This window comes from Colletes latitarsis, chromosome 10 (assembly GCF_051014445.1).
Source record: "Colletes latitarsis isolate SP2378_abdomen chromosome 10, iyColLati1, whole genome shotgun sequence".
Lineage (NCBI taxonomy): Eukaryota > Metazoa > Arthropoda > Insecta > Hymenoptera > Colletidae > Colletes > Colletes latitarsis.
In genome coordinates, this window is record NC_135143.1 from 26,743,674 (window position 1) to 26,757,231 (window position 13,558).

The 13,558-nt window shown below is 38.3% G+C and overlaps 1 protein-coding gene across 1 annotated transcript in view; it reads left to right on the plus strand.

Moving 5' to 3' along the window:
- The window catches only part of Otp (orthopedia homeobox), a 51,376-nt gene extending 39,571 nt beyond the window's left edge, over positions 1-11,805 (plus strand). The window contains exons 4-6 of the mRNA XM_076774405.1: positions 2,992-3,169; positions 4,474-4,653; positions 10,472-11,805. Of these exons, the coding sequence (XP_076630520.1) occupies positions 2,992-3,169; positions 4,474-4,653; positions 10,472-10,794 (681 nt within the window). The 3' untranslated portion in view covers positions 10,795-11,805. The remainder of the gene's footprint in view (positions 1-2,991; positions 3,170-4,473; positions 4,654-10,471) is intronic.
- Positions 11,806-13,558: the final 1,753 nt, after the last annotated feature.

A 13,558-nucleotide genomic window follows, 5' to 3' on the forward strand; every position in this document is an offset into this window, starting at 1 on the left:
TCCATTAGAAATGTTTTTGTCTAATATAAGGTGGTTTCGAGAGAGCTTTAAACCGAGTATTATTGTACGAATTTATCAAAATTAAAATTCTATTACTATCTTTTAATATTTTGATTTATTCGTAAAAAGATTAGTGATTTCTGATGTTCGCACGATTGATTGTGAATATCGAAACGTCAGATTGATCGAACTTTCGATTAACAATATTTACTTGAAATTCGATTCGCTGTGTACGTGTGAAGACATTCTAAGTATATTGGGAGATGTTTTTTATGCTATTTCAATTCTATTTACAAATATACTTTTTCCAATGTTTGCTTGATAATGAGAAAATGATTTCTTAGAACACTCTTTACGCTTGTTTACGTTTTCCAGAGAAACGAATTGACGGTTTCTATGTTTCCAAGTCTTGTATGCAAATTAGATGTTTGAAACGGCGATCTTTGAGTGTTGATATATTATTAACGTTAGCGTGAGCGTTTCGACAACTTTTCCCACGCTTTTAGAAAATATTCCATTGGATATGATTTTCCCAGTATGGAAACCCTATCCTAACATAACTAACATTGACTGCATCATCCAAGTTGGGAAATCAATTCTTTTCAAATAAAAAAATCTTTCTTTTAAATCAGTCGATAAAATTTTCAGATGATCGACAATAACATATACAGGGTGTTCGGCCACCCCTGGGAAAAATTTTAATAGAGGATTCTAGAGGCCAAAATAAGACGAAAATCAAAAATACCAATTTGTTGATGGAGGCTTCGTTCAAAAGTTATTAACAATTAAATTCAAAAATTTCAAATCGTTCTGGAAAAATTATTTTCGGTTGCGAGGGTCAATTACAATCATTTTTGGTGAATACACATACTTCCGAAATCCTACTCAGTTTCGAGAAAAAAATTCGAGTAAGTGCTGAAAGTTTTGGGTGAAAAAAAAGACTTTCGAATCATCATGGAAAAATTATTTTTAGTTGCAGGGGTCAATTGCAAGCATTTTTGGTCGACAGATATAACCCTGAAATCCTACTCAGTTTCGAAAAAAAAATTTCTTACCGAAAATATAATTTCTGGCCAGAATTTTCATGCGAATCTTTAAAACGTCATAACTTCTGAACGGATTGGACGATTTTAATGTTTAAAAAAGCAAACAACGCGTATTTTGGTGTAGAATATGTAGAAATTCTAAAAAAAGTTGTTCTTTGACCCTGTAAAATGAGAAAAACCACATAAAAATGGTGAAAAATTCAGACTGCCATAACTCCTACAATAGTGAATATATTTCAATGAAACTTTTTTCTGAAGTAGAGCTCATGGGTACCTACGAAAAAGTATTAGACAACTTTTCTGTAGGGTGTCAAACAAAATTACTACAAATGAAAAATGAATTTTTAAAAAAAATCGACAGGGGGTAGGTGCTGAAATTTCTCGACGAAAAAAAAAATTTCAAATCGATCTGGAAAAATTATTTTCGGTTGCGGGTGTCAATTACAATCATTTTTGGTGAATAGACATACTCCCGAAATCCTACTCAGTTTCGAGAAAAAAATTCAAGAAGGTGTGAAATTTATCGACAAAATTAAAAAATTTCAAATCGTTCTGAAAAAATTATTTTCATTTGCGGGGGTCAATTACAATCATTTTTGGTCAATAGACATACCCCCGAATTTCTATCCACTTTCGAGAAAAAAATTCGAGAAGATGTGAAATTTTTCGGCGAAAAAAAAATTTTCCAAATTGTTCTAAAAAAATTATTTTCGATTGTAGGGGTCAATTGCAAGCATTTTTGGTCAATAGACATACCCCTGAAATCCTACTCAGTTTCGAGAAAAAAATTCCTTACCGAAAATATAATTTCTAGCCAGAAATATCTGCCCGAATTTTCATGCGAATCTTTAAAACGTCATAACTTCTGAACGGATTGGACGATTTTAATGTTTAAAAAAGCGAACGACGTGCATTTTAGTGTAGAATATGTAGAAATTCTAAAAATATTCGAAAAGTTGATCCTTGACCCCACAAAATGAGAAAAACCCCATAAAAATGGTCCAATTTTCAAAAAGCCATAACTCCTACAATTGTGAATATATTTCAATGAAACTTTTTTCTGAAGTAGAGCTCATGGGTACCTATAAAAAAAAGTATTAGACAACTTTTCTGTAGGGCGTCAAACAAAATTACTAAAAATGAAAAAGGAATTTTTAAGAAAAATCGACAGGGCGTAGGTGCCTAAATTTTTCGGCGAAATCGAAAAGTTTCAAATCGTTTTGGAAAAATTATTTTTGGCTGCGGGGGTCAATTACAATCATTTTTGGTGAATAGACATACCCCCGAAATCCTACTCAGTTTCGAGAAAAAAATTCAGTACTGTCGGAAGTTTAAATGTTAATAACTGTTTAACAAAGCCTTCATCAACAAATTGGTATTCTTGATTTTCGTCCTATTTTGGCCTCTAAAATCCCCCATTAAAATTTTTCCCAGGGGTGGCCGAACACCCTGTATATAGCGGTATTAGGAGTACCATCTGCAGCACAAAATGTTATATTTTTTATATTTGTAGTGGTGCTTTCTAATGATTTACAGAACAACGTTTCTTCAGTAAAATCACCTTTATCAATATATCTTACGCAAGTTATAAGCCTCACTGTCTCTCAAAGTTGATTCATCCATTTGCATCGAGAATTTTCTTGTTTTTCACTCATTTCGTCTATTCTTTTGCTAACAGTATTAGTGGCATACCTTTAACGTCTTTATCATCTTTTAATTTGGTTTACCCAGCTCGAGTGGCAACTCATAGTCGCCATACGGTTAACTTAAACACTGGACGAATTCATTTTCAAACACTGTTCTAGATCGTCAACAGTGGGAGATAGAAGCTAACAGCTTACTTCCCCGATCCCTGTGCTGTTCCGATTGCCAACTTGCCATACTTGCTAGATTCCAGTAGCCGTGGCAAAACGAAATCCGAACTCAGCGAGCGAAACTTTTGCAGGTGTGGTTTCAAAATCGTCGGGCGAAGTGGAAGAAGCGGAAGAAGGCGGCGCCAGTGTTCCGGACGTCGGGCACGTTGCTGCCATCGCACGGTCTGCCTCCGTTTGGCCCGATGAGCTCCGACCTCTGCGCCGCCGGGATGTTTCATGGACCCGCTGAAAGATGGGGAATGGGAACAGGTCAGGCGTCAACGATTCCTATCCCCTATTTGCATATGTCAATGAGCCGAATTCCCTGAAAAAAGTCCCGTGTTTATCCGCCGACAGAAAGTCGCTGGTCAGGGTTTATCAGGTTTCATTGTACCCTGAAAGACGTCAAGGTCGCGATATATATATATATATATATAGTATATCGTATTAATTTGCCCTCGTAAAACGCGGTATCATGCTCTTCGAAACGAGGGTCGAAACAGCGGGCGAGTTATTCACCCGTAACAAATTGCTCGATTTTACATTAATTATATTCAATTTCTCGCGTCATTTCGCGTACACGTAATCTTATTACCGGTGTTTCGCGCGCGATTACGGGAGGGACACGGTGTCTTAAACACGTAGACCAAGTTTCGACAGCGGAACGCTTCTAATTTAATTTCGTGCGTCCACCGACCGGGACAGCTTTAATTATCCACGCGTATTATCAGTTCCATGGCCGTTCGACGACGCGCGTATCGTTTCTCTTTACCCCTTTTTTTCGCGACCACTTGATCGACGAGCCCCTGGTTAGGAACGGGACCGAGACCAGTTTTTAGTATCGTCGATACATTTACGTTTGAAATTAGTACTCTCGTATCAAACTATATTAACCCCTTCGTAGTGTCGATCAGATTCGTTATCCATGTTGCGGCCCACCTATCGGATCAAACATTTTTGTGTCTTCTCTGGTTGGAGGTACATGTTGGAATGTATGCAAATTGTGAATCTTATGTTGTCACGTGATTCGTGCGTTTTTATTCTCGATCGAAGTTTTACTTGATTGTCTCTGAGAAAATCATATTTTCTAAAAGTTTGCACTGAAAATGTTTGATACATGGCTCGTGGTAGCATCGAGGCTGAAAATAATGCAGTTTATGATTTTTGAAACTCATAAAATTAACTATTTGATTTACGCTCGAATAAAAAACGATTTTATTGTCGAAAGACCTAACTTTGCAAAAGCTTAAGATCCTCCTAAATGAAAACTACTTCACATATTCGAACGATCGTTTAGGTAAAAATTTATTCGAACAATTCACAAGTCTAACAGTACTAACTACACCATATTGCGGATGTTGCTCGATCTTTAAAAAATATCGATACTTAAAGAAACGTGTCAACATGTACGTCTTATCAGTATCAACGAGTTATTTTAATGCCTGTTTAATACTTAGCAATGTTTGGTACTCGTATATTAACGAGTGTATCATTGGATCGGTCCCATCTTTACCCCTCGGCGTCCGTTTAGGCCAACCGAGTCGCTCGTTTAATCGAAACCGCTTGTTTTACAGGTCTCGGACAATTGGGGCAGGGAGGCATGGAAATGGGCGGTTTCGGGCAAAGTTTAGGACAACTTGGCCAGCAAAGCACGAGGTGCCTCGGCTCGAGCTTGGGTCTTGGTAATTCTGGTCTCCCGATCAGCAGTCCGTCGCAGACCGTCTATCAAGCTAGTTACGGACTCAATTCCCTTGGTAAGTTAATCCTGGCTCGTAGACCATAAGTCGCAAATGTATCACGAGTCTATCGAGGTTCGAAATAATTTCCCAAAGTACACAGAGAAAAATCGTGCCCGTGTGAATGTTGTTGAGGCGGGGAAAAAAGAATTTGTAACATAGTAGATTTTTAGTATAACTAAACTTTAATATACACAGTTATGGTTCTATAAGATAACGTCCTTCTGAAACATTACAGATCATAATAATCACGATAATCTTACCCTTATAGTAATGAACGTTCGTAAATTGAACATCTATATTCCTCCCCACTAGGAAGATCCCTCTTGATGACATTTAAAAAACTGCACGAGAAATGATCGATTTTCATTTCAAGAATCATTACTGTACTTCATATTCAACAGTTGAGAATAGTACGGTTCTATCAGTAAAGGAAATATAGGTTGAGTAATTTTAGTCGTAGATTTTTCGAAGCTTGGTATAATAAACAAGTGAAAGTAGTTTATTGGAGTTTAACGGATCTACAGATACTCCTTCGTGAAATGAAAAATTGAGGAAAGAAACTTTGATACGTAACAATATTAATTAATTGTACGCTGAGAGACCGAGCATACGAAGAATAGAATCGATGTGCAGTTTGAAAGGACGACAGACGTTCTGTAACACGAAGAGTCGTTAAAAGCAGTGTTCCTAGGATAATAAAATTTTATGTGTTGGCGTTTAAAGCGTGATTTGGACCGACGGTATCGGCTGCAAAACGGATCTTTAGTAGAGGAATATTTTCTATCCGAGAAGAGGCGAATATTAACGCGGCGTACAAACGCAGACGCTTATGGGCGGTTCGATAATCGTCTTGCCAAACTTTTGGACCGTGGCCCTCTAAAAAAAGACAACGTGCAAACAGTATCGAGGAACCCGGTACCTCTTTGACGAAGTCGTTAAACGTTACGGTGCATTATCGCTCGGAGGGGTTATGCGCCTGCATGTAAGGAATTTGAGACAGAAACATAAACTCCGTCCTCTCGTCTGTTTACGCAGGCAAACTTCGAGCCCGGTCTCGCACCTAGGTGCGAGATCTTTCGCTGTATGTTTACCATAACATCCCGATGCAACCTGTCTTGGTTGAGTTACGCTTCACCTTATCCAGAGACCTTGTACCTTCGAAGGTGTCCAAAGACGAGGCGGTGTGTGAAATTCTTTGTCCCACGAAATTCTGTCCGTCGCGCAAACGTTTCGAAAGAGCATAGTCTCGAAAATGCTAAAAAAGTAAAACAATAAACGGAGAAACTAGTATTCACGAGCGTCGTTCGATTTATCTATCGAACGCTAACGTTTCGACCCTACGTTTAGGCAATCGGTCTGATTTATAGACAGGGTGTCCAAGGATTTTCTAGTCAAGCAGAATGTTTACCAGCAGAAAGGGAAACAAAGAGTTTTATAAGTAGACTTCTGATTTTTATGCGTTTATGGGAAATTTTAATTTACAAAAAAATACTGAATGCACGTACTATGCAAAAATATGAGACATACCTGAAGTAAGATACGAATTATTATATTTAAGGGTTGAGACAATGTCTATAAAAAATTAAGAAAATACAACATTCCAAACAGTGACCTAAATAAAAGGAATATGTATTACACCTAATGAATAGATATAATTCTATTGGAAAAATAAACAGCAGATAAGATTAGACGATACTCCTTGTCTAAGTAGAAAAGAACTAGATACAAATATGCGAAATAAAATTAGGAAAAATAGAAAGAAAAGAAATTTTACCTTTTCCCTATCTCCCTTTACTTCTTAAATATGACAAGAATTTTAGAAATTTAAACAAATATTCTAAATATCTTTCGAATGCATAGCACCTGTCAATTTTAAGACTCAAGATTTTCGTGTTTGTATCGTCACGAGAGATGTCAAACTTTTCACTAATATTTGTTTCCGCGTCCGATCTAAAAATTCATCGAATATCGATGGAAACGTATCTTCGTGAGTTTTAGGTTTGAGAAAAGAGCCAGACTCAAGGAGAAATTAATGGAGATTTCGATAATCCGGTTAAAGAAATGTTTCTGACCAGTGTCTTTCTCACTTAACCGTTTCTATATTCGTTTCGGTAAATCATATTTAAAAACATCATGTCGGATACTGCTGTCGGCATATGCATATTGACAAGTATAAATGGATTAAATTCCAAACGGGGATTCGCGCACCGTCGTTTTCCGAGGTTAACAACTTCTAAGACGAGTTTTTTCGACGCGAATGTTCACGGGAACGGGCATTATATTCCGTTCGATTTCGAATTCCGTCCTTTTCGTCTCTTCCCTCCCGGAATGCTCATTTATAATGGAGCTACTCGAGTGTCTGACGGGTAATTGAAATGCAATATCTGTAACGAACAACAGCGAATTATAAATAAATGCCGAGAAATCGGTAAAAAAAAAATCTATTGATTTTTACGTCAGGGATAATCGAACCAGCAAGCGATCGGAACCGCAGAAAACAATATGATGGAACCATTTTTAGGTATACCGTAGTTCGAAGCTGGATATAATCACATTCTATAAATGGTCGATATATAGTGCACCACACTTTTATTTGTGCTAACATTTATATGCTGAAATAAACGCTTTGAAAAACGATTGGGATTACGAAAAAGAAAATTGAAAGCATAGTTTTAAAAACTCCGAATCCAAATGTAGTAGATATTTAAAGAAATGGTTTACTTTTACATTTAATTCGTATTATTATTCCCATATTCAATAAATACTTCGATACTTCTACTCTACTTGTTTGAGAGTTTTAAGATTGCTGGTGTTTTTTTGTTAAATCGTGTAAAAAAAGCAGAGTTTATTTGCATTAATTATCACAGGTATGAAACTAGAATACTCATTGTCAAAGACTTAAATTATATGGCAAAACTATTGTATTTTAGATATTTTATAAATACATAATATATCGAATACTGCTGGATAAAATTTAGAGAGTTTTTGCTATAAAAAAAGAACTTAATCTACGAGCAAAAGTAATTAAATCTTGCCTCAAAAAAACTTTATTTCCAATAAATAAAATAGAACATTTCATTCGATTCATTTTGATTGAATTCCCACGATTGAAACTACAAAATGAAACATAGTCCTTATAATTGAATCCCGAATGAAATCCAACATTTTTATTCTAGCGAATAGCTAAAACTCGCGTCAATGGTTGAAACATATAACTACTACCAGGTATAGAAAAATTTTTGGATCGAATAAAATTATTTTCCACAAACGTCCAATAGACGCAACGCAAAAGTTCTGATTGGATTCCAAGTTTCACATTTACATTAAATTTATGTTACTCCCATACTCGATGAATACTTCTATTTCTCTCTAAATTGTATCTCATAAAGAAGCTTTATTCCCAAAAACTTTTCCTTGCAGAATTAGAGTTCAACGAGCGATCAAAACTAAAGAAAGTAGAGCACAGTTTGAAACTGGATGAAACTATTTTCTAAATACATTCAACATACACAGAGCAAAAGTTCCAATTGGATTTCAAATTTCACTTTAACACAAAATTCATGTTATTCCTACATCCGATAAATACTTCTACGATCCATTGTTAGTCCGAGTATTTTAAGATACGATTTAGTATAAAAAGGAAACTTTATTTCCAAAAACTTTTCCGTGCAGAATTAGAGTTCAACGAGCGATCAAAACTAAAGAAAATACTCGAGACATGGCAGATAGTTTGACCTCGAATCGAGTGGAACATTGTTAAACGCGAAAGGATGTAACTCAACGGGGTACCCAGCCGTGGTGGCGAAACTGCTTTTAGTTGTAACACAGTTTCACAATGTATGCGCAAACGTGAGCGTGTCTGAAACGCGAACACGTATCTGTGTACACACGTAACACGTACAAGGTGTCAATTATCACGTATTATCGCCGCGGGGCAGGTAGCGTCAACCGAAAGGAAAAAAGTTGCCGTTCCGCAGCCGCGATTTACCATCCGCGGCATACGTGTGGACTCGGTTTAAGGTGATCGTCGATCCACGAGACTGGCCGCAGTCAGTTATCCGCTTTTACTCGTTGGTAATGCCTAGGGCAAACACCTTTTAGAGAAACGTCTTATTTATCGGTTTTCGATGATGATTAGCATCGAACGGTAGCGCGACCGTGGCACGTCGGTTTTCGTGCCGATTACGGAGTTCTATTTTGTTTATCCCCGTCCACCAACCGACGGGCAAACGGACGTCTATAAGGTGTGAATTAACTGTGCCCGAAAATGCACGATTTTCGAGTCGCGCGCGAACCCAACGCTTTTGAAAGCAGAATACGCCAACGAACTGGTTCCACAAGCTGGGTTTACTTTTTAAATTGTTCACCGTTTCACGAGACGACAGGCCAGACGGATTTGATGGGCATCTTCATGGAATATGCAGTATCCATTTATAGAACAATTCAGGATTCTCTTCTTTCTCGCGGGGGATCGTGTTCTTCGGGACGCAATTTTTCCCCCTGAAATTTATTTGAAAATTAAAATAAGACTCTACGTCCAATTACTGAAATTAAAGAAAACACTAATCGCAAGCGACGATCTTATTTACGTCTAAAGTGGTTGTGTAACGAAGAGAGCGATTTGTGAATTTTCCTTATCTGCTAAACTTTGATTTCTATACTCTCTCTTTTCTTTTATCGCACATTGATTTCCTAAAAGAGAGATCGTAGCATTTATGCGAGACTACGCACGTTTGTCTTCAAGTATTAAATAAATCGCGCGTCTTTTTCCGCGATGAGAGGCGTTCAATGAAAATCGTAGAAAAGCAGGTTGGCCAGGAAAACGCTGTAAAATGATGCTCACCGGTGTCATTAGTTATTCCATTCTTTCCGCAGAGGTTGCTAAAAGGGGCGGTACCATAGTCCTTCGCAAACTTGTGCTCTCGCCACGATACCGTCATAAAAGGATCCCTTTTCCCCGTTGTCTCTCGACGAGGCCACCAACGTGGCGTAGGAAGAGGAGGAAACGACTTTACGATACCCGGTAGCGCACCCCACGCACTTTGTGAGCCTACCGTATTAATATCTCCTGCGAAGAAAGGGAAACGTTCCCTCCCGCACCTGCGGTATCGCACCTGTAAATTACGCTACCTGACTAAGGGATTCGTGCCTGACTATTCGACGAGCAGCTAAGAACAATGTTGCATCCGCGATAACGTCCAACGCCTTCGAAACCCCGAGGAAAGGACTTGGTATTCACCCTTTGTAAATTCAATCGTTCGCAAATAAACCTTCGTTTGACGAGAGCTGAGATTTTATAATAGTAAAACGTACATAAACGTTCGTTTTATTGTTCGTCTATTGATATTCGCGTTCGACAAAAAAGTATATTCAAAAAAGTAACAACGCAGGCTATAGACATATTTAATTTTTCTCGGATTAGACTATGTTTAGGTGATTGCTCGAGAAGATCAGATTCTCAAGGGATTCTGATGACTGTCGGAGATGCAATGTTTAGGAACATAATGTAGAGTAATTAGTATGGAAGACTTAGCGTGTATGTATAGCTCGACTACTTAGAAACGATCCCTGAGGTGGAAGAACGCTGATCCAACCTCCAAATTCCTTACATTTTAAGGGGATGATATATTTATGATACGCACTGTATCATCTACATGTTGCGTTTCATTTATCAACATTTTGACATATTAAAAAATAGCTGTAAAGCACTAATCCCAGATAAATAGGTAAGCACTACCGTGTAAGTGCAACAGTTTTTACGTATGTAATCTTGTTCTAAAGTTGAAGCGTCACAGCCGTGATCGGTCTAGCCTACTTTGAACTTGTTTTCCAGGAGGTGTGCACGTGACGGCGTCCCGGGGCTCCCCTCCGGGTGGATCGAGCGTGGGTCAGGGTGGCGGGTTAGGCTCGGCCTTGAACTGCGGCCAGGGATCGCCGGGGACGACTCCCGGCAGCGGAGGCGGCGGCGGCGGCGGTGTTTCCTGCGTGGCCGCCGATGTAAACGCGACCGAAGCATCGGATTGGAGAGGCGCCCACAGCGTCGCGGCGCTCAGGCGTCGCGCTTCGGACACGTCGCTGCAGTACAGTCCACAACCGCCGCCGCCTGCAGGGCAACCGCAGTACGCCGACAACATGCAGTACAATTCCGTTTACTGAGGTGCTTCGGATTACGCCCGGTATTGACTCTACGATAAAGTTCTGTCGGGGAAACAGTTCGGAGGGACGTTGGTTCCCTCTGTGGACAGCGGTTCCGAGCGGTCAATGTGCAGGGTAGCGAGTCGAAGTAACGCGTGACGAGAGAGGAAGACATTGTCGACGATAGAGTCTCTTCGGCTCGGGTTCGTCGCTCGAGAAGCATGCATTTACGTTCGCGACACCGGATTGCACGGCTTCCGTTTTCAGCGATTTCAACGATGGACAGCGTCCTGGCACGAGATTTTGTCCGTCGGGGGTGTCTCCGTGTTGGTACCGGGGTTCAGTTACGGTTCAAGAAACAGGAAGTCGGTAGACGAGACGTATCGATATCGTGGGTCGAAGCAATTGGCATCATCCAATTTGAATCTAACGAGAAACTAGAATCCATCCGGTCTCCGTTCGAAATAGTATCAAAACCGGAAACACGATTTACAAGCATGGCGGCTGACTAAGTTCTGGGAAAGATAAAGGATGCTACAGCAACAACGAATTCTTGTCGATTTCTGTAATCATAACGGAAGACGTACGTACTCTTGGCTTCGGGCTGAGATTTTCATCTTAAGTGGTTCTCGGTTGCTATTAGCGAGAAGAGTTTCTATCGGTTACGACGGAGTACGTTTCTTCCTTCGACGGTGTATACGATCATGAAGTCCAAGTATCCGGAAGATTAAAGTAAACTTTTTCACTGAAAACGAAGCGAACCGAGGAAGCAGCTTGATAACACCTTCAAAAGGATTCGTGTCACGTCAAAGCTGTGCAACGCTGAGAAGACGCGATGGTTACTTGGTATATACTTCATCGTGAATGTGGAAGTTTCAATGATTGCACACCTTCATTCGTATCGTATGTGAATGTTGTTTTAAACGATCATTTATTTACTAGCGTTTACTACTTTACTTTTTGTACGTAATGGTCTAAATTGTTTTGGTTTATTGATAACGGGCACTGAAAATACAACCATTTAAAAAATAATCCACGAAGGTTGACCATTTCAATTCACGCGTACAATGATAGTCATAATGTGAATATCATAACGTTAATACAACAATACTGAATATATAAAGGAGTGAATGTTCAGAATGAACAACATTGATTACAGAGCAGTGAAAGTACACACTTGTTAGTGAAATTAGTAAAGATAAACACTCGCTAGTAAGTGTACACATTCACAATCCTTCCACTTTTACGGTAACGTATACATGCACTAATTTTATCGGACGATTTGCTACGGTCCATGTATTCCTAATATTTCAATCGAAAATACAAAACAAAAATTTCAATTATTGCATGGGTGTAAATAATTTATCGTGAGGTAAAGCCATCCTGAACATTTTTAACTTTTCAACTACTTTACTCTCGATATTTTCGAAAACAACATAATGAACGATTAATCCGAATACCAATACGGTAAAACGTAAAAGGGAATGTACAAGAAAGTAAATAATTATTATTCACAGATAACGTCAACATTTCCTTTCTTAAGTAAGTGTCAATGAAAATGAAAATATATAACTGTAAATACTAAATTATTTAATTCCAGTTTCATTGACACTAAATAATTTAGTACATACAACTATTCCTTTCTAGTTTCATTGGCATTAAATATTTTAATATACATTTATATATTTCCGTCTCCATGGAAAACTTACTGTACTTTTTTAATTTTGAGTATAGGTACTTTTTACAACACACATTGATAGAAACATATTTACTGCTTTGTACATTCCTTGTTTCTAAAAGAAATCAGAAGAAAATGGTTGAATCGTTAAAAACGCTGATGTTACCTCATAATAATGAAGATTAAAAGTGCTAACATAATTGCTTCACCGATACAGCGAAACGATTAATTTAATTTACACACCGCGGAAAAGAACTTGACTAATGACATGGGCAAGTTCTTTTCACGCGAAATGAACTTCGCCCTTATTTCGTCCACTGTCTGGTGTATTAATCGTGCATAAGGTGCGAGTATAATTACCTGTTAATGTTTTGTATTATATCTAATTTTCCTCTGTAACGACAGACGACAACTGCGAGCTTTATTTAACCGAAGTCTAAACGAATGATTCGAGCGCAAAACTTGCGTTTAAATAACGAATCCACACGTCGCGGCACGGTGTAACGAAAAGTATACGACAAGTTAATATAGTATTATGTATGGCATTGTAAATATAGGAAAAAATTGGCGTGTCAGATATTATAGATTACGATTAATATTATTAAGTTTTGCATACGACGAGACGGCCAGTTGCTTTTACACGGCTATTTGGTAACATTACGTACACGATTCGTATTCACCTCGATTCTGGAAAACTTCGATTCAGTTCTGCTTATGGCTCTTTCCACGCACCTATTTTAAGGTCCATTTATACCATCGACGAGCCGAGCAGAACAATTACATCGTTGAAACAGGTATTGATAGTTTTTGTTTTATCGTTACTTCTAATTATTCATTAATATACAGGGTGTTCGGCCACCCCTGGGAAAAATTTTAATGAGGGATTCTAGAAGCCAAAATAAGACGAAAATCAAGAATACCAATTTGTTGATGGAGGCTTCGTTAAAAAGTTATCAACAATTAAATTCAAAAATTTCAAATCGTTCTGAAAAAATTATTTTCGGTTGCGGGGGTCAATTACAATCATTTTTGATGAATAAACATACCCCCGAAATCCTACCCATTTTGTAGAAAAAAATTCGAGAAGGTGTGAAATTTTTCGACGAA